Source organism: Melozone crissalis, unplaced genomic scaffold (genome assembly GCF_028551555.1).
Source record: "Melozone crissalis strain CALT ecotype California unplaced genomic scaffold, PUWL_Pcris_2 ptg000005l_1, whole genome shotgun sequence".
NCBI lineage: Eukaryota > Metazoa > Chordata > Aves > Passeriformes > Passerellidae > Melozone > Melozone crissalis.
Genome location: NW_026535783.1, coordinates 27,632,820 through 27,660,481, shown reverse-complemented (window position 1 = coordinate 27,660,481; position 27,662 = coordinate 27,632,820). Strand labels below are relative to the sequence as shown.

The 27,662-nt window shown below is 41.0% G+C and overlaps 1 protein-coding gene across 1 annotated transcript in view; it reads right to left on the bottom strand.

Annotated features, from left to right (window-relative positions):
* The window catches only part of SHB (SH2 domain containing adaptor protein B), a 333,076-nt gene extending 313,126 nt beyond the window's left edge, over nucleotides 1–19,950 (bottom strand). Inside the window, exons 1-2 of the mRNA XM_054283663.1 lie at nucleotides 19,332–19,950; nucleotides 6,489–6,606 (exon numbers count right to left, since the gene is read on the bottom strand). Of these exons, the coding sequence (XP_054139638.1) occupies nucleotides 6,489–6,606; nucleotides 19,332–19,919 (706 nt within the window). The 5' untranslated portion in view covers nucleotides 19,920–19,950. The remainder of the gene's footprint in view (nucleotides 1–6,488; nucleotides 6,607–19,331) is intronic.
* Between the last annotated feature and the right edge of the window lie 7,712 nt (nucleotides 19,951–27,662).

Genomic DNA, 27,662 nt, shown 5'->3' with positions numbered 1-27,662 from the left:
GCACTTTTCCACACTTTTAAAGGAAAAAATAAAAATCTTAATTTTTTTACTAGAATGACCAACATGTGGTCTATTCACATCATCTGGAAACCGGATGATAATAGTGCTAATGAGGAATTCACAATGGATCGATTCTCATTTGGGGCTCATTTCCAGTTATGGCTAGCCTATTGTTAGAGCCCCAAAGAGAATTAGACTTGAAACACATAAATGTAGAAACAAAAGAAGGAGCTTAAAGCTTTTTGAAAATGATGCCAGCTGTTGAGCTTAGTGGACAAATACACTGTTTCTCCTGTGTTCACTACAGCTGTCTGCCATGCTCAAGTACAGACAGACAGCAAATTTTACACAGAGCCACTACGGTGCTTAGAGATCTGGTTAGCTTGCTAGGCTTCGTGATTTTCAATAAGCCAAAAATATTCTTCCTAAACTTCCCATCTGTATGTGCTAATCCAGGCATTCTAATCAAAGCCTTTATCAAAGTAGTTATCATTGCTTTTCTTATATTATTTGCAGTTGCAAACCCGGTGCCAAAAAGCAACACGCCAGAGGCCACCTGGTAAAGAATTTACAAGATCTGACTCACCACCAATGTGCTCTAGTGACTATTCAGATGAAGTTACATGTCTGAACAAAAAACAGCCTTTCTAGTTACAAGGGAAACTGACACCCAAGACCTTTTGAAGTAGGTCCAGGTTCATGGGAATCCTGTTTTCTCCATATTCCCAGCATTTCTGTGATAGCTTGCATGAAGACTGAGCTACTTCTCCCAGCATGTCTATGGGAAGTTCCCAGTTAAGGCAGGTGCACTGTTTTTGCTAGGCCACCTGTCATGCATTAGAGATTCCATTGTGATGCAGCTATGGGCTCTTACCTCAGTCCATAGAAAGAAGTAGTGAAGTGCAAGAAGGCATTTACTCTTCTAGCATTGTCTGCACCTATAGAGGAGTCTCAGCTTTGTGCATCCTCAGAGAAATAAGCCCAAGCACAAAATTTCTAAGTATGAGGTAGTTAGACTTGATCACTGCTGTTCTATGGAACAGGCAGGATGATGCATATGGAGACAGGATGATAAATACAAAGAAAAAGAAGAAAAGAAGAGGATGCTAATATTGTGAGCCTATGAACAAAGCTGTGATTTTCTTTTGGAATTCTCTCTAATAACCCCTCATTTAATTTTAAAAGAGCTCCTGTTGACAAAATGCTCACATTCATTAAAGCCCCTCTGGATGAAAATCCTGCCCTGCCTCATCACACACTTCCCTTAGTTTGTGCTCACTTTTGCTATTATGTAATTGCTCAGGCTGATGAAAGCATTGAACAACACAGGCAAAAAAACAGGTATCTCTGTACCATGATTCTAATGCTCTAGAGAATCCCTAGGAAAAGCTCTAGGGATTCCCTAGGTCTTCAGTCCAGTACACAGATCGTTCTGCTACATCACTTACCTAACCCTGGAACATGCAGACAAGCTTATCTTTTCAGTTTGAAACTTGAATTCCATTTATGGCTAGAAGCCTTTTCATGACTTAGATTTTCCAGTGTTCAAGGAGTAGTGGCAGCATGCTTTTGTGTCAATTTCAGACTCACCAAATGCACATTGAGCACTTTCCCTGATCTCATGGGTTGGCACATCCCACCTACAAGATCTAACATGTCCAGTCCCCGGACAATTGTGTGACTAGACTCTTGTGAGAAATACATCAATAACAAATTGAATTCATTCCTCCTTTAACACCTACTTCGGCTGTCCAAAAGGAGATCTTTTATGCCCTGAGGAACCTCTCAAGTTACCCAGATCAGAAAAGAGGCACAGTGTATGTTTTATCAATATTGCTATGGCAGCCTTCTTAAGTCTGCACATAACATAGCATTTGCTTCATGAGGAATACCACATGGTGTGTTACATCTCAGGGAAAGCAACTGTTTTCAGTAATGCTACCCATTTAAATCTTCAGAGTTCTGAGACACAAGAAGAGTGTCTCAATGATTGTGGCTACCACATCATTGAGGCAGATACATGAACTAGAGGCCAGAACTTCATAAAGAGGCTGATGTCTCTGGCACAGCCCTAGGTCATATTTATAAAAGCAAAGGAAAAACATGATGTACATCAAGACTACCAGGGCACAGACCTGAGGCATTCCTAGATCTCTAAGTAATCAGGGCACTGATGCACCACATGCTTATCTCACCTTTCAAATCACTGTTATAATTCAAGGGCTTAATTTCTCCTTCCCTGACCATTCTACAGAACAGAAGATACAATTCCTGATCCAGAAAAAAGAGAAGTGATTTTGCCAACACACTTTTCTCAGGGTAGGCCTCATATCCTGATAATGCTTTCTACTTCCTCTCTCACCAAACACCTCTGCCCCTCACCCAGCCATTTTTCATTATGTTTCAAATTATTTTGAGACTTACAATGACCTTAATTTTATGGTGGTTTGAGTAAGCTGAATTATATATTATAGTATGTATCATGCTAGGTGCTTCATACTCAAGAGATCATAACTTGTTCTGATGAGGATAACTTTAGAGGTTACACAGGGCATAAAATATCTCCTTTTGGAAGCAAGATGGTCTCTTCAAATCCAAGCACCAAGTAGGACAACAGATGCAGTTTATTACCTCAATCTCTAAAGGCAGTACTCCTTATCATACCTTAAAATAACTCAATTGTTTGTGCAACAATTTGCCTACCAGCATATCTCCATTTGAATGATGATCCAAAATTGGATCTTTCTCCAAAGGCAAGTTTTAGATGCACTCTATGATGCAGCACACAGAAGGCTGTAGTATAGGCAGCCTTGATCTGGCATTTGATGGCAAATGTTTCATGCAATCTGAGGACTGGTCTTAAATCTTTCTGAAAGGCAGAGATGCCTGGAAGAGTTATGTCAACATGCACAGCTGTTAGGAGAAAGAGGAAAGGCGTGGCTGTAAGGCTATAGCTGGAACAAGGCCTTCTGACTTTTAGGGGATTTTAAGGGGAAAAAAAAGAACACATTTTCCCCAACCATTGCCATAGTCATATATCCATCAACTATGGAAACCTCTCTCCTCTCAGGTAACGGATTACCACAGAAAACAAACAGACCCTTCTCCAGGATTTGACATTCAGTGCAGGCTGATGAGAGTAAATATTCAAGTGGAAATAACTTCTCTTCCCCTAGCATTCCCTGAAAGAAATGGATGACAGAGAGGCCTGGATATTATGATCACCAGCACTCTAACCTGACAGTGTCTCAGCCATTCACTTCTGTTCAAATAAAGCATCTCCAGCCACTGCTCGTCTGCTGAGCCCTCTCAAGCATAAAGAACATACTACACCTGATCCAAGCAGTGATGCTTGGCTACAGCCTAGGTAAAGCAGCACAGGCTTGTTTCTGTGACAGACCTCATGCCACTGCAGCAGCTACAAACTGATGCCAGGGGAGAAGTAGGGTCAACCTACTACTCAGGATCCTTAGAAATCAGCTATCTCTATTTGCTGTCACTGGTAGCAGCCAGTCCAGAATCTTCAGCCAATTCCATGCACAGTCCAGGATACTTTACATCATATATCACAGAGAACTTCCTTTATACTCATGTAGTTACCCTGGGACATCAAATCTCCAAAGAGGTTGTGGTCAAGGCAAAGATGCAACAACTGTTGCAGTGGCTTTGGATGCACACCCAGCCAAGCTGAGATTCCCACCACACAGCACTTCAGGAACTGGATTGCCAGGGATTCTCTTTGAACCTCTGGCATGGATTTCCTGAAGACAAGGACAGACACTTAGGAATGGCAATACCACAGCAGATGTGTTCAGCTGACAAAAGATGATAGCTTCTTATCAACATGCATTTATCATGTTGTCAACACACTCTAACTTGGCCTCAGGTCAAGTCTTTCCTTGAGAAGTCCTTCCAAACCTTGTCATAAAGGTTGCTCTTTTTTCCAGTCATCACAACCACAAATCTGCAGATTTTTGGGGAGCATTATCAGCAGAAGAAACTTCAAGTCTGACTGAACCCAATTCTAACCACAGACAGCATGGGAACACATAAAATTATTTATTTCAATAATTAATTGAAATAAATCAACTCAGGGACTGCCTATTCTTTTAAATTAAACATCAGCTCAGAACAAACTGCCTGACAACTGCAAGACCACAGAACTTTTAGGAAGAAAGGACAAGCTCTGAATAAAAATATTACTTACTTCAGACATCATACATTTCTATTCAGATATAAGCTTACTTTCTCATACTGAAATCACAAGGTCTTATTTCATATGGACACCTGCTTTTGCCTAATCCTCTACTAACTCAAGGAACACATAGCATGCACAAAAGTTTTAGGGTCATATTTCAACGACCCTTACACTGGGTCCCCAGAGTTCAAGAGTTAAGGTGCACCAGTAAACATGGAATAACTGATAAAAAGCTGTTTTATTTTCTATCTCTCCTACAGTGCATTCCGCTGGATTATGCAAATTAATGCTGTCTAGGAATAAGCCACTTTAAATGCAATCAGAAGGATTTAATCAGATAAGTCAGGCTAAATGGATAGCCATCTGATGTTCTTCTATTCATCAGACAACAAAACTAACAAATGTAATAAAGCAGTAAATATTTTGAGGCAAGTCAAACTTCAGTCAAAAGGTCTTCTTCAGTAGCAGCATGTACATAATAGAACTCACTCAGTAAACAGAACCTTTAAAAATTCTCCAACAAGATGCCTTTGGATTTTCATTTATTAAGTAAAGTGCAAAGGCAATACCTGAGCAATTACAAAATCTTCACACATAAAACTATGTGCTTGAATACAGTCAACATAGCCTGATGCCATGGATGTTTATGGGGAGATCTTCTCTATCCACATTAGGAAAGATGACTGGAAACTAATTACCCAGATCTCAAAACACAAAACATCTTCACAGGTATATCAATCATCTTCTACTTGCTCAGTCACATGAATATTCCAAACACTTGCTCTATCACTATAATCAATTAAACCCTATTTTCAAAAGTGCCTTTAGAATCTTGAAGAGCTCTTCATGTTTCCTTTATAATGACATGGAGCAGATATAACAGCTTATCAGTTGCACCAAGTACCAATTAGGCAAAAGGATGTCTCGTAATTGCAATGGCTCACGAACCTACTGTCCCTTTCTGCAGATAAGTCATCCAGTACCTACTAAATATCTCATTTGTTATGACTAATCTGAAAAAGAAGAGAGAACAAACTCCAGTCCTAAATGCAGGAAGAAACAAGCCAATGCACTATAAGCTTAATAATTTAAATTACAAGTGCTCACCACTGCTGTATAAAGAACAAGAAATTATTTGGACTAATATGATTTTCTGAGAAATTCCTTGACTTAAAATTAATAGATTTACACTAATGAGAAGTAACAGCTCCTAGCCCTTCTATAAGGTACTGAAAACTTCCAAAGAACTGTTTCCATGTCATTTCCTGTGTCTCTCTTCAGAAATGCTTTAAGAAAAGAAAAATAGGAACACTTGCATGAAAAAAGGATCTTTGCATCCAACAGCCTCATCGTCCCCCACTGATTAATCTTTCCTGAGGGCCCAAAACAGGAGCTGCCAATAGAAAAGGAAAGCATACAATCAACTTAACTGGGCACAAGACTGACTTACACTGCAAAATAAGAAAAAAAGGACCTGCTGTACAAATCCAAGAAACGTACATTTGATCTGCACAAAGATATGTATTGACTAGTCAAATCATCACAAATTAAAAACATATGGCCCAATACCACAGAACATTTTGCAGACTGCACAGCCAACGAGTAGGATATTGATTCTGATATAGAAAATACAGAGAAAACAGAGTTGCACAGTGCTGGTACCAGAGATTTAAATAGTTCAAAGGCATACAATAACATCACCACTAACCATTTTCCTACATAACAGAAAAGGAAGGACACTATCAAGAAGAGCAATTAAAGGCTCACTGGCATCCTATAGTGTCTCATTTTGACTGCTGATAAAAAAACATCAGAGAGGCAAGGAAGGAAGAAAGAAGTTACAGAACGATGTAGATCTGCAGTCCTCCTCCAACACCAAGAAGTCCAAATCTGATTGAGGAAAAAAGTCCATTAGCAAGCTGTTCAACTGTTTTTAAGTGGAATAACACAATGTCATGCTTTGGCCATCTCACCCACATACACAGATGACAGCCTTCACATTGCCAAGAAGAGGAATACACACTCCAACTCCCATTGCTCTTATTTTTTCATCTTATCACCTGACAGTACAAAACTTCTACATTTAAAAGCGAGGTACAGAGTGGTATTTTTAGGTATAAAGGCATATGCAGGAAAATGCAGTGCTTCTATGGAATTTGCTGCTGCCTACCTAAGCATCTTTAGAAACATGGTTTTCTATGCCAAAGGACATTTCTGTTTCACAGCAGCTATAATATGCATGTGAACTGCCATGCAACTGGAGCTCACACATGCAACTGTCTTTCCTTACCAGCCATTATTCTCTGGGCTTCGTATGGCTCCATATAGCCGGTGTTCTCCCCTTTTCCCATTCTGTTCAATTCACTTTTGGCATCAAATGGATCTGAGTAGTCATCAGCTATCAATACCTGAAAGACAGGAAGGAGACTGTTACTAAAGTCTCCAGTGTGCAAAGCAGAAGGCAATGACATCCTATCAGCAAATAAAAACACCTTCACTCGGCTGCATCCTATGCCATCTTCAAAGTACAGTCTTGGTTCAGAGGATAAATACACAATTGCCACAGATTAGTTACTAAATGGTACTGAAATACAAGTGTGCACCTATTTATACCAGAAACCTCATGAAGGCAGACTCCATGTCAAAAGGATTTCTGACTAGCACAAGCAATGGAATGATTCAGATGGACAAATTAGAAAGAGCCAACCAGTCAGCAAATTCAATCCAGTGCGAATCTTATTAGAGAAGTCTGCTAATATTCAGGAAAAAAACCCACTCCTTCCCTTACACATACTTCATCTCCTCTGCTTTTAAGTTTTATGAGCTACAACTGAAAATATTGCTAGAAACTTTAAAAATAAACATTCTAAAGTTACTCTTTTCACTGCATTAATAAGAAGCCTTTTAATTTTAGATCTTGAAAAAAGCAAGACACAAAAACTTCTTGGCTAAACTTAAACCCTCAAAACCACCTGTGCCATTCTTTCACTCAAAGGAACATTATTTTTATTTATATTTTGTGGACCAAGACAAAAGACAGCAAAAATAAATTATCTGTCAGAAAACATTTTCTTCTCCACTAGGAGACTAAAAAAATCTGAAGATTTGAAAATCTCACATTTGACCTTACATTACTCTTGCTTTCCTGACAACTGCAAAATCATTGTATGCTGTGTAGGACCTATCTATAGGTTTTTTATCAGTCAATTAAAGTCACAGGAATCATTCCTCCCCATAATTGAAGTGGTAGAGCTAATCTTTGTTACTAGGATGTGACAAGCAGACTGGGGCAAAGGCAGAAATCCTCCTATGGGAAATACTGCAGAGCACAGAGATAGAATCTACAACAGGCAAAAGAGTCTGAAGCAAACAAAAGCAGTCAGAGGCAGGCTTCAACATCAGAATCCCTATGTAACCCTAAGATCATTCAGGTGGGAGAGAACCACAAGAGATCACCCTATCCAACTCATCACTCAAAGCAAGGCAAGCCTAAAGGGTTTTGCCCTGACTACTTACTTTATTTACAAGGGATTTTTCAACTGAGTTACTTCACATTTTTAAGACAAGCACTAGTAAGACTTACAGCACAGTGCTATTCCAACAGTTTCAATATTTTCAACAAAGAACCAGGAGTACACTGCCAGCTGAGAGACTGAGGCAGCATCTGCTTCTGTCTCCTGCTGCCAGCATATCCCACCAGTCAGAGAAGAAAAACAGGACACACAAGTATTCACAGATCAAACACCTGCACAAGTGCCATGGAATAAATGAACACTCTATTAGGAAGACAGATCTCCTTTAAGATTAGGAAACAAAACATCTAACACACTTCAGAGGCATTACTCAGGCCCCATAACACTGGCACATAGCAATTTTATACTACTTAATTTGCTTATTTTACTACCAAGACTGACGTTTTAATTATGGGTTTTTCGTGTTTTCTTCCACTCAGAGCTTAAAGTGACTGGAAGCTTTTTTTTTGACCAGAAATCACCAGACTGACGTGGATCATCAAGAGAGGAAAACATAATTCTTTCTTTCACTTGGTGTCCAAAATTACTCCCTCATTATTTCGAAAACAGTTAACACAAAGGGAAAAAGTCCCTTCCCCCCTGTCTGGCAACATATGCCCAAGGAGCAAATCAAGTGACAGCAGCTGCACACCCTTGAGACAAAGAGGACACGTGTATAATGCAGCAGTAATTTCTCCTAGTCACAAGGGCAGTTTTATTTCCAAAAGTGATGCAGCTGAAATGCCATCCATGTTGCCTTCTGCTCCAAGCCTGTCAAGAGCTGCTAGGTGGCTGCATGTGCTCTGCGCTGCTCTCCTTTGCAAATGTTGACACATAGTACTTGCCAATCCTTTGCACAACTGTACTAGAACACAAAACAGAAAGCAGACTTAGCACAGGTATTTGACATTTCTTCTTCTTCATTCGCCCAAAGTATACTAGGAGGAAAATTATACATAAAAGATGCTGTCAAACAAGACCACCCCCCCTCTCCCTCCCCCAAAAAAAAGCCACCCAAAAAACTCCAACCTAAACAACATCCTCTCACAGCAAATACCAAACCCACCTTTCAGCACTCAGGCAGAAAGAGCAACCTGCTTTACCATTCCTGGAACTGTCTATCTTATTACAAGTGGATTTACAATGCTGAGCTGTCAGAGGACTCCCTAGCTGACTGTTACTGTTTCCATATATACTAAAATTCAGTAATTCTCAGCCTAGATGTAGCAGCTGGCCAGTGCTAGAATTTGATTTCTTCTATACTTGCTAACAGCTATAAATTTTCCACTTCTAGGAAGTCTCAAGTATTTCCATTTCTTTCAAAAAAAACCTCAAAGGAGTATGACTGCCGGTTTTGTTATAACATACTTACTGTAAATGTCTGAACTGCTTTTGACAACCCTATTTCAGAGGATTATTTTTCCTGTTTTCAGAGATCTCAAACAGAAAAACAGTTCCTACTCTGCAAATCTTTTTGCCATCTCCACATAAGCTACTTTTAGCTTAAAGAGCTCACCTTCCAAGCCTCTATGCTTGAGAGACAAAGTATAGACAAAGTACAGACAAAAACTTTTGATGAAATATAAGGTTCTGAGTACATGAATTTTCTAGTCAAACAAAACACTTGCTTCATGACAGATGGTATTAATACACTGTTCTCATACCCCTTTCATGCTATCCTGAGAAAGAAAAAGCATTCCAATGTTAAACAAATATCACAGGTACATGCCTTGCATATGCAGTGGGGGCTCTGCAGGTCATTATCTTGATCACCTCCATGCCACATGGGGAAGATCCACTGCAAGAACACCATGCTGTCACCTCTTCCCCACAGGCATGTAGGAGCAGATCTTGTGACAACCAATGTGCTCCTGTGTTCACCAGAGCTCATTAGCTTTCCAGAAAGAGGCATTGTGTTTGTTTATATTTCTCCCAACAACCTTTCAACCACTGCCCAGCAAACTGGTCTCAGTCAGGCTAATTTCTTTTCTACAGTCCAGAGGCCAAGGCGAGCACAGGAGATCTCAGGTTAGGGCCCGCATGCAGTGCCCCTTCCACAGCTTTGATTTAGTGCGCTTCCAAGGCAAATGGCTAAACTCGTTTGACTGGTCTCCAAACTGATCCTTCATGTTACTGACTGACAAACACTGGACAGGAGGTAAAAGATAATGGACAGCATCCACTGTCTACAAATGCATCCCTCCAAGAAGTCTCAGCTAGTCAGACTATCCAGGATCTAATGCTGTACTTGCCACATCTACCCTGGACATAATCAGAGGAATGGCAACATGTTGAAATTTTCTATGCACAGCTGAAGACAGCATTCATACACAGAGGATGACCTTCGGAGCAGGACATATTTAATTTGGCTCCCTGCTCTGCCAAATCCAGACACCTTCCTCACAGGTCCAGTCTGTCAAAATGAAAACACAGCTATCAGGAATCCCCAGAAGGCAGTCATCCAGATTCCAAATTAATGTCAAAGTCAGTTTCATTTGTCAGCGTTATTGTCAAAGACCTATGGCTTATCTCTTGAGAGAATGCGAGATCTACATTCTGAGTGTGGGCTAGGAGCTCCTACAACTACCGATCCCTGCTCTATTCAAGCCTGTTCTATGACATCCCATAAGTATATGATACTATTTTCTATTTTTGTATATATGTAGATGTAGTACTTTGAGGCATCAGTAACATCAAGCAAAAGAAACTAACACATAAATAGAAGTACAGTTATTAAAAGAAGTCAATAACCATTTAGAGAACACTTGCTGGGGCTCTTCCTTGCAGGTTGCTAGTTAAAAGTCAGAAGATAGAGAAAGAGAGTACAGCTCAGTTACCAGACAAGTTGACAAATTAAAAACCATAACTCTTGCTAAAAAGTTCATCAGCAGATACAAGATCAAAAGCCCAATAATCACTCTACCTCCCAGAAAATTACATATAAGCTGAGATTGAGGTTGGTTTATCCTTCTATTATATATTAATTAAGTTGCAAGCTTCACTGTTGATGCATAGCCTTTGTTCTTCTACAGGCTTAAAAAAAGTCTGACAAATATTATCATATTAAACACAAGTTTAAATGAGTATTTGCATATACAAAAGCATAATCTGCATATGCAGCCACAGAAGAAACCAAAGAACACACCTAAGTACATAATTTCACAGGTATCTCTATCTGACTAAACCAAACATTTTAAAGGGAATGAAAAGAAGGAAACAAATAAAAACTCACGACACTGACAAAATAGAGGTCATCTCTTTTTTTAATTGAACAGAAATGTAGAAGATGCAATAAAATGCAAGCTATCTTTAAAACACTAACATCAGCACAGAACTGTTAGCTATTTCACTAATTTAGTGGCTATTGTGATTAAGGACACACTGTTCTAGAAGAATCCAAGAGAAATTATAATACACAACATGTAGCAAAAAATCTAAAATACTTTTCCTGTCCACCACACCTTTGGGGAATTTATTAGGGGATATTTACTTTAAAGATTTCTTTTTATTAAATAATATATATTATTATATTATCAGTATTAAATAATAGAATGGTTTGTGTTGGAATGGACCTTAAAGACTCTCTAGTTCCAAACTCCTTGCCATGGGCAGGCACATACTTAAATAACTGTATAACGGCAGACCATATATTCCTCTTTCAACTTCTGTGAGTTGCAATTGAGCCCACCAATATCGCAGATAACAGCATGTGTCTATCAGCAAAGATACAGAAGACAAGGGCACTTAAAAACTGTGAATATACCTCTGAGAACACCACAGTTAACACATTTAACACAATGTAATGAAAATTCTTCATCCTCTCTGAGAATTTGTATTTACAAAAGACTAGTTCCTAGCTACAGTAGAAATCACTCTAAATTATCACAGAATGGCCTGGGTTAGATAGGACCTTAAAGATCATCTTGTTCCAACCCCTCTGCTGTGGACAGGGATGCCTTTAGATAGACCAGGCTGCTCAGAGCCCCATCCAACCTGGCCTTGTACACTTCCAGGGATGGGCATCCACACCTTCTCTGGGCAACCTGGGCCTCATCAATTTCACAGTCAAGAACTTCTTCCTAAAATGTTATGTAAATCTACTTTCATTACAAAGCCATTCTCCCTTGCTCTGTCACTATATGCCCTTGTAAAAAAGTCCCTCTCCAGATTTCTTGTAGGGTCCCTGCAGACAGTGGAAGGCTCCATTTAGGTGACCCCAAAGCCTTCTCTTCTCCCAGCTGAACAACCCCAGTTCCCTCAACCTTTCCTCATATGAGAGGTGCTCTATCCATCTAATCATCATGGTGGCCAATGGTGATTAACACTATTAAACGGGGGGAGTTGTGTTGTTATTTTGTTTGGTTGGTGTTGTGTTGTACTGGTTGCAGATTTTTTGCAGGGGTATGTTTGGCGTTTTTTCACAACATGATATTTTTGACAAATGCCAGATTTTTCTCTTTGACCCCAAGGAATCTCCAGGTCTCACATCCCAAATATGTCCTAAGCAGATGTTTCCTAAATAATTATATTTTCATGTAAAATTCAGGTAACTACACATAAGAAACATCTCTGATGTTGAAACCTGAACAAAGCTCAGCCTGCATACAGCAGGACTGTGAAGTTTGGTCTTGATTTATTTTCCATATTAATAAAGATTTCCACTTTTCTTCCATGAAGCACTGAATTCAGGAACCTGTTGGATAACGCTCCCTGTAACCAAGTACCACTTTTTATTAAAAATAAATTTCACAGCCTTGGAAAACATGCTAATGGAGTGATCTGTACATGACCAGATTCCTGAAAATATCAGGAAAAATAAATCGAGGGCATTTAATACCTTGCTACCAAGTCAGAAATTTAGGGTATGATTCTAGAGGACTACCCTACAGATAAAATGTATATAGAGTCTTTCCTCCTAGTCCTAAATTTGGGTATTAAGAAAGACCAACACTAGCTCTGACCCCGGAAAGAATCACAGACCTCATTCCTAGCGGTGACTTCCAAAGAATGATACATCTCATCTAAACGGTAATTGAAACACAAATTAGGAAATGTGGTGCCTAAATTTCTCAGAGAGTTGTGAACTGATAGCGAGGTGCTGGGGTAAAAATCCACAGTATTTAATAACAGGATTTCAAGAGCTATTCTTCCACATACAAGATTTGGTGCTCAGTGAAGGTGAATTGTTCTTGAGTTTTTATAAGTCCACACACACACAGGGACAAAACTGAACTGCTAACAAGTTGATACAAATAACAGTTCTTGCCTTCTTGCCCTCCATTTCTCTCCTCTATTCCCAGGCAGTAACTGAAGTCCCCTGCCATCCCATATGTGTCACTGCTTCACAAAGCAGCACTTCCTGCTCAAAGTTTAAAAATGTGTTTGTACCTTTCCCCTCAGAAAGAAACAAGTGCTTCCTTGACCCATCCATTAAAGTATTTTGAATCTGAAAATACAGCTTTGAGGATTTTTCAGTAGATCTAAGAGTTGTTGAAGGATAGACTAACAGAAAAATTCAGATATATTGTTCTCTTTAGAAAACAAAGTTTTTAAAAAAAAGCTTAAAAAATTGTACTCCTTTTATGTTATTAGCAGAATATATTTTGTAAAACAATTAAACAATTTTCCACACTTCCTGAGAATGCACAACTACTCCAAAACCACACCTTATGTCTGTTTCCTTGCAAATAGACTGTCTAACAGTAACATTTACAAAAACAACAGCCTGTCCAGGAAGATCTGCACCACAGTCCTTTCCTATCTCTTGCTAGAATCCACCATTATGCTGTTTCAACTGCTTATTCTCATATCACTTCCTCCACTTCCAAACCATGCCTACCATACTGTTAATTAAGGATACAACCACAGTGACACAGAACAGTAAAGGAGTAAAAAGTTAAACCATATTGTTTGCCACTAGGCAGTGGTTAGCACAAACAAGGACATATACAAAGGTGTTTAGAGACACAAACATCTCACTTACATCATTGTCACTGAGCCTGGGGAGCAAAGAATCTTATAAAACTAGACATTTCTTCAGTGATCCAAGAAATAAAATGGTAAACTGGCCACAAGATCAGATAGCAAACTACAAGATTACATGCAAACTTAATGTTTAAAAAGAGAAACACAGCTTCATCTTTTTCCTTTCTAGATCCTTTCTCCTCATTAATCAGGCTAAAATACTTACTTGAATTCCCATACAATTTTTGCTGTTCCTAATTTCTCATTTAGAGTTAGAATACCCTTTGAATCATAGTAAATTGCATAACCTTATTTAGCCTATAGAAGGTTTTACTGCCACATATACGTTACAACAGTCTAATGCTAACAGTTGGTGTGCAAGTTTACCTAAAGTTGGACATGTAAAATAACATACTACAGATGTCTTTCCTCATCTGGACAGTTTTCAAGGAAAGTCTGCAGGTAACATGTGTGCTATCATGCAATAGTAAGAAAGCTGCATCTATGGTGACCCCAGTGTTGCAGCAGAACAACAAGTCCATCCCCTTGTTCAAAGGCAGTATCTGAGGAACTTTCTTACAGTGGAGTTAAGATGCTTACTGCAAAGGTATACACACAATACACTCTTCCAGAAGTCTACCACTCCCTTCTTAAATCTCCACGTCATCCAACTCCTTCATACTCTTTCCTGATAGTCCCTCTCTGCTTGTATCTCTTTGTGTCCAGAAGTCTGACAATTTGGATAGCTTCCAAAGCCATGAGTGTTCCAAGCAGTGCATACAGTGCAGATGCCAGGCATACTCGTAACTGAACAGCCTACTACATCATTCCAAAAAAGTTCTGAAGCCAAGACTCCAAAGTCTCAGGCTGTATCTAAATATCCTCCTCTTCACAAGACTGTTGTAGCCCCTTAATCATAAGACTGACATATGAGAAAAAATTGCATTTCTAGCTGCATTATAGCTGCCCTGTAACAACATCGATACACAGAAAAACTATACTTCGTGCCTTTATGTATGGCCTTGCCTAAGCAATTAATGCACAACCAGCAGCCATGACTATTTCTTTTCTTTTACTCAAAGACAGAGCCATATAACAATGGGAACCACATGTAGAGAGGAAGACTATTTCAGAACCAACCATATGGAGGCAGCTTGAAACTCTGCTGCAATGGATGAAACACGGGAATAAGACACTGAGTTACATTTGTAGTTTAGGATCTCTAGAAATAATATCCTCTGATACAAATAACCTCAACACTGTTTAGACATTTCAAGTGTTTTCTCAGTATTTCACCTTGAAATACCAGCTGCAAGATTCTTTTAAATGCACATGATTTATTCTCAGTTTAAAGATCAAATAAAATATAGACCTTCCATATACAAAAATAAGACAAGCATCTGCTCAAACCTAAAACAGTGTTTTAATAATATAAAGATCTTAATAATGCTGTACGGAGTCTAATCACTTCTATGCAAGATGTCAGAAGTTAAAAAAGGTATACTACTTTGCTAGCCTACTGCAAAGGCACATGTTTCTTATGCATAGATAGTATTTTCAGAACTTTGTACATACATCAAGTCAGCAGCTCTGCTATCCTGAACAGTTGCCTGGTTGATTGCTGCTGCTGCACAACATTCACATGATTTTGCACTAGATCGACTCTGACTGTGCAGAATCAAGTTATTCTCTACTGCTTCAGATACATCCTGTCTTGTCATACAAGACTATTTGTACTATTTGAAAGTACTGAGTGCTTGCTTGACAAAAATAGCTAGAATTGTTAGGCTGTAGGTTGAACTTTATTGGCACTATAAGGTTATGTTGTCTAAGTTGAACAGCGATTACAGTACAGCCTGGAGCTAACAATATGTACATTAATAATAATTAAACTGGACAAAACTAGCATTTTAAATATTATCTAAAAAATAATAGATCACAGCTTATGGACTGCAACAACCATATTACAACAAGAATGGCAGAACCAACAAAACATACAGCAAGCAATTGGTAACAAAACAGAAAACCAGAAGTAAGAAGACCCCAGACCCCAATGCTGCTGTTTGTCCAGACTGTCATGTGAGGGATAGGGAGTTTGGACTGTAAGTGTATAATTGCCCAGGGATTTATTTGTTCAGAGTCCCTGTGTTGAGGCACTACCAGATACCATAACTGACCTGTGCCAACAAACCTATCTAATGAAGAAGGGAGACTGATGTCAAAAATTTCTTTAACACCTGTGGAAATGGATCTTGCAACTTGCAGTGTCTTCTGCATTCAATATAAAGAATAGTTACATTTTTCTGTCTCTACTGAACAGAGATAGTGCAAAATGCTGCTCATTATGAAATAAATGTCTTTTAAAGGACAATGTGCTATGAACCCAGGTTTAAATCTTAAGAACCTCCTGTGATGAAGTATGATACAGCTGTTTTTGGGAAATATCTCAGGTTCTTTAGCTGCTAAACCTGGCAGAGAAATGGTTAGGTTCAAATACATAATAGGTGAAAACATATCTGAAGTATTCTTCCACACAGACACTTCCCCCTCAGTTATTACTTCAGGGATTTACACACACCAAGTGTGTGTAAATCCAGATAGAAGACAATCACTCAGAAAGATTTCAGCTTATTTCTTTTCATCTCCATTCACAAGTGGTTTGCCTAGTGAGCTGGTCTTAAACAAAGTCCTGTGTTTATGCTTACACAAATATAGGAGATGCCAGATTCATCTAGAATACAACCACATGTTGTTTCAACTTGCCCACACTCCCTAGCTTCTTTGTAGCAAGCAAATAAATTAAGCTCTCACAAGCCAGCACTAAAGATGGAAGCCAATAATTTCCTTATCCACCATACCAAAGGACCTGAACTCCTTCAGCCATTAATTGTAACACACCCTGCTCTCCCTTGTCTGAAGGTAAACGCCACAGTTAAAGTCCCCAAACCCATCTAATTGTATTACCTACATAATTTAAAAAAAAAAAAAAAAATCCACCCAACAATATGAATTCAAACACATCTGGAAATGATGACTCTCTCTGTATCTGTTGCAGAGGTTAGTCACCTCACTACTAAAAGGTGCATGGCAATTTGGATTTGTCTGTTTCAGCTTTAATTGGTATTTCCACTGCTACATATCAAAACTTCCTGAATCCCAGATAGATTATATCTCTCTGGCTACTTTACCAGCCTTTGTCTAAAATCTTGCATAATATAATCATGTCTGCCACCACTTTAAATCTCCATCCCCTTTACTCCCTGAATCAGCTAGTTTACAATTTTTCTTTTCCTTTGGGAATTTCAGCTAACCAATCTGCCACTCTCTGTACTTTGCCATTTGCCCTTTATAAGTAACCACACCAAACAAGCACCTCCATGAATCTCCTTCCCATTCCAGTAACTCTTTCAAGTATGACACACAACTGAGATTTTCATCCAGTTCTTTACTGATGACAAACCACAGAAGATATAAAATTGCTCACTGAATATGCTAAAACCCCTACTTCTCACTTCTCCATCAACACATAAATGTAAACAGCATTCTATCCTTGTAAATGAATTCAGAAAAAACCCACCACCAAAATACTGAAACAGTGATGCTGGAATGAAACACAAACATTTAACAGGCATTACTGGATCATTAAACACTAACATACTTCTGTGAAGACAGAACTATATGGCCCTTAGTTATTTTTTTATTCCTAAACAGTTTACTAGCTTATGCTATCTTACAGCATAAAAAACCCAGTTTTTAAAATGTTTTTAGCATGTCTGTGAATTCTTATGAAGCAGACCTCTAGCTTTGGGGGGTTTTACTCCATCTTTACTGTCTTCCTATTATATCTTAGAGAAGTTTCTTTTCAATTGCTTTGTTCGCTAATGAACTACAGACTCTCAGTTAACTAAATTTCCAATTTTTCTTCCTCAGTGAATTACAGGTGTAGAAGAGAAGTAGTTCCTTGCTGGCCCACTATGACCCCTACTTACCAAGTTCATCTGTCAAATTCTTCATTTTGGGGCTGCGAAATAAATGAGATTTCACGTCCATTGCTGGGATGAACTAACACAATTGAACAAAAGGCAAGCTATGTTGCATAAAAATGCTGTTGCAGGCAGCCACAGTTGGCTTTTCTCAGACACATTTAGATTTCCTGCTTGTCACATATAGTTTTCTCTTTTAATAATTGGGAAAAAAACCCCTAAATATGAGAAGTTTTGCCTACAAGTTTCAGAACCTGCAACAAGACCTTGGGACAAGCATACCGATTTATGACCGTTACAAAGCAGCACGTTACCTAGCAACAAATACGTATTTTCTGATAAAAATTGCTTCAGTATGGTCTAAAATTGAACAGAGATTTTTTAAAAAGAAAAAGAAATACATTCTGCCCCAAGCACTTGTTTTTGCTGAAAGGCGTTCCCTAAAAGAGGATACCTAATATCAGTGTAGGAAATTTAAAGAAGACTGAATAGATTGTAACATATAGTGGAAAACATAGAGAGATGCTAGGCTTTAATCAATCACTTACACAAAAAAAGTTGCTTCCAGTCAGGAACACCTACTAAGACAACAGAATAAATCCTAGAATTTTCACCCTATATCATCACCATCATAAGCAGATTTCTTTGGAATTCCACCTGGACAGATATAATTTATCAAGTTGTCATGGAAGTGTGGCAATGCAATCATGTTACATATTTAAACATGTACACAGAGATCATTTAGACAGATAACATTCAGAACATACCTGAAATTCCTGTGATGTGACTATTATCCTGGAGTTGAAAATGCCAATTAACAAAATAGAGAAACATTTATTTCCAATACATGAGAGAAACTGAACTATACTCACAAGATCAACACAGGCAAGAGGACGTGCTTTTCTTAAAAAAAAAATTAATGCTATTCCCTCTCTAACTTCAGTTCCCAAGGCCAGTACTTTCCAGGGTTGTGTCTAGAATGTTTTCTTAAAATTTGAAGAGAAGGACCAGTAAAAGACAGGATAACGTTTGCAACTGGGCAAGTAGCTATGGAATTTGCTTCAGCTACAAACCAGTTGGAAACACAGCTATCATGGAAGTTGCCCTGCTATTGTAACACAGGACTTTGAACCACCTTAAACAATGAACTACGAGGTAAGAAGTTTATAAATAAACAAATGACAAACTCTCTCCATAAAACCAGTATATTTTTTATATATGACTGTCCAATACCACACGCAGTGGAGCTGAGGCCTCTGTCTGGGGTCACAAGCACAAGGCTTTTCAAGGGCCTCTAGCACTCCCCAAGCATCCCCCTAACGATATCCTGTTCTGCAGGGCCACAAAAAGAGCTTTGGTACCCATCATGAGGCTGGCAGTGAACTGTGCCTCAAAGGAGGGCCAGACACACCCGGGAACGTGTCCCATCAGAAGGAAAGTGAGCTTGAAGCCATAAGGACAGGGCACCATCACTTCACGTGCTACCCCTGCACATGCCCCGCATGACCTAAAGCATTAAAGAGGGCCAGGCCACCCAATGAAGGATGGCTGAGAACAGAGGCAACTCCAGATGTACAGCAGCTGGTCCCCTGGCCAAAAGTCCTTCCAGGGCCTAACGTAGCCCCAGCCCTACCACCTAGCCTACAGGGGCAGGAACAGGAACACAACACTTACTTTATCTTTCATGGCAGATGGGGCAGCAACCGTCGGCTGCTTGGAGCCCTTGCTGAGCTTCTTGCCCGCGCCGTCGCCGCCTCCACCGCCGCTCTCCACCTTGATCAGCCGGTGCTTGGGGGAGATGTACTTCACGTCGGGTGGCGTCGCCGGGCGGCGCTCGCTGTGGCTGCGGAAGAGGTGCGGGGACCCGGTGGTGGGAGGCGTGGCGCAGCACGACGAAGAGGAGGAGGAGGAGGAAGCCTTGAGGGCTCCCTCGCCCAGGTCCTCGGGCGCCGAGTAATCCGGGCGGCACATGGCGCGCAGCTTGCGCAGGGACGAGCCGGGCCCGCTGTAGGGGTCCTCGAAGTCGCGGTCCTTCTGGGCGCGGTAGGCGCGGAGCAGGTCGCTGGTGTCGTCGCGCGGACGGCGGCGCGAAAAGCCGGGCGAGGTGTGGTGGTGGTGGAGGTGGAGGTGCGGCGGCCCCTCGGGGCGGGGCGCGCTGCCGGCACCGTTGCGCTTCTCCCGGTAGTCGGGCCGCGGGGGCTGCGGAGGGCTCTTGGTCTTGCTGTTGCCCAGGCTGAAGTACTTATTCAGCCATTTGGCCATCGTCTCTCCCGGTGGCGGCCTCAGCACCGCTGCGCGCTGCCCCCGGGGCCCCGCGCCCCAGCCCCGCTCGCCGCCCGCATGGAGGAGCGGGTCGGCGGGGCGGGCCGGGCGCCCCGCTCCGCGCACTCCCCGCTCTCCCGCTGCCAGCGGCTGGAAGGGCCCCGCCGAGCCCCTCGGCTTCCCGGCGGGAGGGAGCCGCTCCCGGGCCGAGCCAGGCGCTCGCCGTAGCTCCGCGCCCGCCCCCGCGGCTCCGGGTCTGCCGCGACCTCAACCCCGCTGCTCCGCGCTGGCAGCGCAGCCCAGCCTGACCTCAGCACGCACCGGAGAGGCGGGGGACGCATCTGCATGCGGGGCCCGCCCACCGCCGCGGCCGGGCGGGGCCGCGCCAGGTGCCGGCGGGGCGGTGCGGATGGGCAGGCCCTGCGCGGGCCGGTGTCGGGGCCGGTGTCGCCGCCGGTGCCGCCGCCGGTGCCGCCGCCGGTGTCGGGGCCGGTGCCGCCGCCGGTGCCGCCGCCGGTGCCGCCTCAGCCCCGCTTCGCGCTCCGGCGCGACGGGATCCGCCGGGGCTTCTCCGCTGCGCCCTCTAACGGGCGGGGGGTGAGCTGCCGCCGTAAGGAAGGCGGAGGTGCCTTCCCGTTCCTTTCCTAGGCGCCTCCGCCTGCTGTCTGGAGGGGCCGTGGGACCTGCAGCCACCACCTGCGCAGTTTGAACTCTCAATTCTCTACTACTGCTACCTGTGTGTCCCCCTTCCCCTCCCCCTGTGGTGGGGTAGGAGGGTTCCAGCTTGCGCCTAAAAACGAACCAAGCCCTGGTTTTGGGAGGGCTGAGCCTAAACAAACAGGATGTTGCATATTTTTTGTAGGTACTTTTGCCATGTGTGTTCCTAGGTAAGGGATACAGTAAATCAAATGCAGAGATGATACTTGTGCGGATCATGCTGCTCAGCTTGTGTGTTGCCAGAAGGGTTTGTCAGCTGGGCCACCACAGTCACAGCCACTTAGTATTGCTCTTTTAATCTTTCTCCATCTGCCCAAAGGTAAACATATACTACAGCAGGTTTTCTTAAGTTCTGTCTGCCCAGCTGTGATAGTCTCACTATATCTTTAGTCCTCATCCTAGTGCTGATTTGGTCTGGTTTTAGGGAATGCTGGAGGCATTGAATGGATGTTCAAGTGGGGATAGGAATACCTGCAGGCTGATCTCTCCAGGCCTAACTCTGGCCCCTGCCACAATGAAAAAGTTAAGCAAACAGAAGAACTACTCAGATGATAGCTTGGCCTGTGGTGCTTCAATTGTGCATTATGATCAGTGACAGGAGAGTTTGTTGCAGTTTTATTCTGTCTACACTGCATAGTGGAATGCAGTTTCAAATTAAGAGATAGAGAATGCCTCACAATTGCGTTTTAAAAAATCTTCTGCTAATCAGAATTCAGATCTATCAATAAAAGAAATAAAAAAATTTTTAATTCCCCCAATGCGAATCTGTGACAGAGTTTTCCAGAGCTATACCTTCTTGTGAAGCATCGTTTCCCCATTGCTTTATAAAGTCCATCAATGCAGACAGGTGAGCAAGAAGGGGAACCCTATTCATATAGTTCAAAAATTTGCACAACAACATTGCTGTTTCACTAGGAGCTGTGGACATATTCCTAATATGATGTGCTGGTTTTGGCTCAGGTACAGTTAATTATCTTCACAATAGATATTACAGGGCTATTTGTGCTGAAAACAGTATTATTTATCCAGGGCGGTTTTGGTTACTGATGAGCAGTGCTTACACAGCGCCAAGGCCTTGTTTTCTCACTACCACCCCAGCAGTGAGCAAACTGGGGGTGCACAAAAGCTTGGCATGGCACAACCCAGGACAGCTGACTTCAACCAACCATATGATTCCATATCATATGGCGTCACACTCAGCATATAAAACTGGGGGAGAAGAAGGAAGGGAGGTATGTTCAGAGTGTTAATATCTGTCTTCCCTAACATGCTTTCTGCACAGAAGGGTGGCTGAAAATTAGACTTGAGATGCAAACCTGTTTTGAGGATAAGAAAGGCAATGCCATGCACAGTTTGGAGAGGGGTGTGAAGATGTCAGGCACAGTATGCTTGCACTGTTGTTTTTAATCATTTGGGACTTGCAGCTCTTTTAACCTTTTTATAATCAGAATAGTGGAGGGAAGGGAAGAAGAAACCTTTATCTACTTATTACTACAAGTCGTCTTTGTATTGCCCTGTTGCATTTTGGCAAACACCTGTCTAGCTCCCGTTAGGATTATTGAAGCCCAGTATCAGACACATACCTGCAATGTATTTACACACCCACAGCCAGTCATGAATTATGAGGGCAAAATGGACTCAGCTATATTAATGAGTTAATTCTCTTTATGAAATAAAGATAGACTAGATTTACATATGAAGTTTTTATCTGGCTTTATGTACCCTTTAACCTTGCTCTTGGCTACACATTTCTCTATAAGAAGCCTCGTTCTCTCTGAGTGTGGGCACTATTCTTGCAGTTTGCTCAACATAGGCACATCTGTATGCTTTAGTGAGCACCTGAGAACAAACCTCCTCCCCTGTAAGCACAGGCTTCAATTGTAATTCCTTCCTCCAGTATTTTCATCAGGTTGTATGGAAAGGAGGGTTGCATGCTCCCTTTACTGCCATTAGCAAATTTTTCTTTTTACATCCTTCGTGTTGGTCTCCTGTCTCTGCTCAGCATATTCATCCTGTCTGACTACAGAGATTTTTTTCTCAGAGCAAGTTCTCAGCCTGAGCCTGAGCAGAGTGTCCTGTTTCTTGACTGGCTAGTACCTGGGTCTCGCAGGGGGTTGCAAGGCTCCCAGTAGCTGCTGATTCAGGACTGCTATATTTTAGGCCCTTTGTATGAGAGCGATTTTTTTTTTCCCTGAGGCAAGACCAGTCTCAATTTCTTTAAAACTCAAAGGATCTCATTACCCAGAAGTCTGGCAGATCCCTAATTCCTGTTCTGCCAGTCAGAGGAGGGGCAAGAACGCCCCGGCAGTGCTCCAAACCCAGCCTGATAGTGTCCCTTGTGGCTCAGTGAGGAACCACGTTCTCTTCCCTGCATTTACAGGCGCCTTGTGAAGTGACAAGCGAACAAACGCACATCGATGCAGGGAAGCTTCTCTAATACTTCAAAATTTGTCTAAAGTTGCCACTCAGAAGTGTGAGAGGATAGGAACTATGGGTGTACAGGATAACCCTAGGAACACCCAAGCCTGGATAAATACCTACAAATGAATAACAAGAATACCTACAGAATAATCTGTAAAACCGGCATAGCAGAGAAGTAAAATCAAGAATTCCATTGTCTCTCTAATGTCAGAGATTGTTCCAATACAAATCTGCAAGGCCCACAATATTTTTGCATGTGCACAAGATGCTTTCCAAACTCAGTCTGCTCATGCAGGGTACATCTACACCTGCAGGACTCCTGTCCCTGCTCTGAGTCATTTTCACACGTATTTTCGAAGGAAACAGGCTTTGTCCTTTTTTTGTCTAGAACTTTGACCACATTTTTAAGTTCTGCTTGGCAGGTTTCCAGCTTTTTTTTTTTTCTTGCCAAACATTAGGAGGAAGGGGTGATTAAGAAAGTGAACTTTTTCTGTGAAATAACAAATCCTAAAATGTTATTATCTGAATAGAAAATCTACTTCTTCTCAGATCTGCATTTCTTGAAGCATAAATAATTCAGTTTCTTTCAGCTTAGGGAATTAGTAAAAAAGAGTCTCTTACCTTTTGATACAGGCATATCCTTGCACACAAGTCACTAATTTGTGCTAATGTTCATACTCCTAATCATATTAATTTAATGAAATAATGAAGTTAAGTGGCATCTAATCTGGAATTTATAAGGTCCTGTTTCCTCTCACACTACTGATTTCCATGTATAATAGGAGTTGCAGTACATGCAGTGCATTTTAAATTAGGATAAAGAAGAAAAAGTAGCAAGTAACGTGCAGAGCAAAATACTTTCTGTATTAATAAACACTCAAGCAGTGCTGCAAAGTCTAACATTACAGTTATCTTTGAAGAAAATAAGTCCAAAATTTTTAGTATTGATCAATCTTTCACACTGAGATATCCACAAGAAACATAGAAAGCAGATAATTCATGTGGTTAATATGGCTTTAGGCTATGCAAAAAAAAATTAAATAAAAAAAATCAAATGCACCATGTTAAGCCATTACAAAACTGTCTTTTGAATGTTCTCTTTTTTGAAGCACTTCTTTCCTGGTGACTAGTGTCAGATAGTTTGGAAAGCATCCATAACACATTCGGATTCCTCCTATTTGTGTATGTTGCATCACAAAAATCATACCCAGGTAATGATTAGAGATCAATTTGTTGTCCACAGTCTATGAGAATGCTGAATGTTTTCCTTCTTGTTCATATGTATGACTAAAAATAGGATTATTAGGAAGTTCTGATTTTTCTACTTTCCAGGGTGACATCTTCCTGCAATTAGTTTATTCCCAAGTAAGGAGAAATTCTTATACTGTGAGCATGTGTTAGTTATTTAAGTCCAACCAATTTGTCCCATATTCTTATGCTGCAGGGAAAAAACCTAACACTCCTCTTGAATTCTGGCTACAGTTTTTTTTCTCAGAGCAACTTCTCAGCCTGAGCCTGAGCAGTGAGTGTCCTGTTTCTCGACTGGCTAGTACCTGGGTCTCTCGGGGGTTGCAAGACTCCCAATTTGTCCCATATTCTCATACTGCAGGGAAAAAAGCCTAACCAGACACTCCTCTTGAATTCTACTTTTGTGATGATTGCTTTGCCTCCAAGAGCAAGTTCACATCAATCATCTTTAGTTTTCTTAAACCACATGGGCTGTTCAAAATCAGATTTTGAACGGTTTTGTCACCTACAGATATCCTGCAGAATTTGCAAAAGCAGTTTCATAAAGCCAGTTGGATTTAGAGTACAGCATTCCCTTTGTCATTTTCTTGCATTTTTCGGTGCCTCTGGAAAGCTCTGGCTCAAGTGACCACTATGATCTGCATCATAGATCTGCTTTGAGCACCGGTGGTGTGTAGCCTTTGGAGTTATGTACTTCAATCCCAGCTGCTCTCCAGTAGCGGGGCAAATGACAATGGCAAATTCTGGCAAAGATGCAGCTGTAACAGCACAGTGTTCTCCACTGATTGCAGATTTTGTCTAGGACCTTGAATTAGCTTGAACTCAACCAGATAAATGGTGCAAGGAGTCATTTCGGTGCAACCAATTTTCCTTGCTGTTTTTTGGTTTTGGGGTTTTTTTTTTTCTGCAGTAACACATTACAATGTGCAATTATCTCAGTATTCTGACCTTCCTGCTCTGAGTTCCAGTGCAACACAGAACCTTTGGGTAGTAACAGGGCCTCCCGCACAGTGAAGTTGAGGACTGGTACAGAGTGGTAATGTGATCTCCATTGTCAGAAATTGAGACCTCAAATAGAGAGGGCCCTGAATACCCAGATTTAGACTGGCCCAGCTTTGAGTAAGACAGTGGTCCAGAGACATCTGGAAATTCCATTCAAACTAAAATTAAGCTGTTCTCCTATCCATATTCTTTCCAGTTCTTGTGTTCCTGTGCTACATAAGGCAAGATACAGACCAAAAGCCCTCACTGGCACAACAGGACAATTTTCCATATGAATATGCCTGATTTCTACCCACTGAGATGCCACTATTCAACCTTAAATTGAAAATGGTTGTCCTATAATTCCACTTACCAACTGTAAGGACAAACAGATTCCTTTGGAGAACCTCAGGGAATGATGGCACTAGATTGTAATTACAGTTAAAATATCTGTTTTTTAAAAACATAATTTTATGATCAGCATAGTATAGAATTTTATGATCACAGTAGCACAGGATTTTTTTGTAAGTGGTATCAGTGTAGCACAATTTTATAAGTATTATAGCACCAAATTTAAAATCACATCTTAATTGATGTTTCTTAATCACCTGGGCTCTCTGCAGATCGGGTGGCTGGCTTGCAGTGTAAATAAAACAACCTAATCTGTAGTCAATCTTCAGAGGAAGCAGACAACAGTGGAGGAGTCCCTGGCCATTGGGGGATCATGGGTTTTGCTGTCAAAAAGCAGCTGTGGGCCAAGTCCCACTTGGGGCTTGTAACTTCTCAATTTTATAGTTCTCTCTCTGTGTGGTGTTACATTTCATTTTTCTGTGACTGAGTCATTACAATTTCTTTGTCCAGGTGCCTGAGACAAAGGCTGTAAGGAGGTGAGAAGGTGGCTTGTGCCCAGGCACACTGAGGAAGACTTGGAGGTGGATAAGTCTGCCTGGTGTGTGGTATCTTCAAGAGTTGATAAGGGGGAGGAAGGGAACTGACACGTGACCAGTCAGTCACAGGAACAGCTCTTTGCCATATTAAATGGCATGAGTCATGCTAGCCATAGTGCCATGTGTCAGGAGCACAGGAGTGGGGCACCAGAAATTGTGCAGGGAAAAGACAAATCCCTAGATTCAATAATGAGGGAAAATTTTGATACAGCACAGGAATAGATGTAAAATCCTGCTGACAGTGGTATTGTTGCATTGCTTTAGGTACATTGTTCAGGAACCATAATTTTAAAATCATTACAGTTAAATTCCAGAGCCTTCTGCTAACAAAAAAATTAAATTAATTTATTTAAAAATTCCCCTTTGTTCTGAACTTGTTTCTAGTTTCTGAGGACTAAATAGGTTTTCTAATTAGGAGACACATCCAGTTTAAAGGGTTTCACATCATATTGTTGGAATCTGTGGAAGCAGCAATTTGGAGACTCACAAAGAGCTTCCAGATTTGCTGAAAAAATTCTCCATTCCTTTTAACTCTTGTTCACATCAGGCTCGGAATACCTAATTACTTTTTCAATACGATAATGAAGAAGAAATAGTACTTCAGAGGCATCAACCTGTGTACTTCTCAAGAAAATTATCAGAATAATATCAGAGCATCAGGATAATCCTCATCATTTATTAATGACCAACTTTCACTGGTCAAAGATTGGAAAAATTTCTCCATAATAAGCTTCTCAGCAGAGGATTAGAACAGAAGCAGAGACAGTTCTGCATGCTAAAAAAATATTTAACTGCCTTGATCAATTGCAGGGAACTGAGGTATAGCTCAAATACAGAGACTCCAGGAAAATAACACATGCACCCATAAACATTCCTCTGAAAGGCTGAACCAGACACTGCAGCACAGTGAGTACTCACCAACTGGGCTGTAATCATGCCTCTGAAATACATTAGTGGCAACTACTGCAACAAGAGATGTGAGAAATTTCATAATCTTCTTTTCAAATTGGTCTTTATGAAGCAGGAAAGTAATATTGAACACAGGCTTCCAACAAGCAATCCATACAGCTGATGCAGTAATTGAGTCTGGATTCTATGAAAACACAAAGCATAATTCTGAAATTAAAGGCTAAATCATTGCAACTGCAAATAAGATATTGGATTAAGTTTCTAACATTTCCAAATCTGCACTGCAGACGGACTATTTCTTATGTTACTGGTTGTGTTGTAACATTTCCCTATTTCAAGCAGAACAATGAATTAATGAGTCTCAGAAGTCTTGTCCTACCTCATTTTTATGAGGTTTTCATTATCATAGAAAGAGGAACAGTTCTGCAGTTCAATTTTTCAGATTGGCCATACATGTACCCTAATACTGATATTGGAAGATGGGCCTGCAGATTTTGCTGTTAATTTCTTGCTGTTTGTG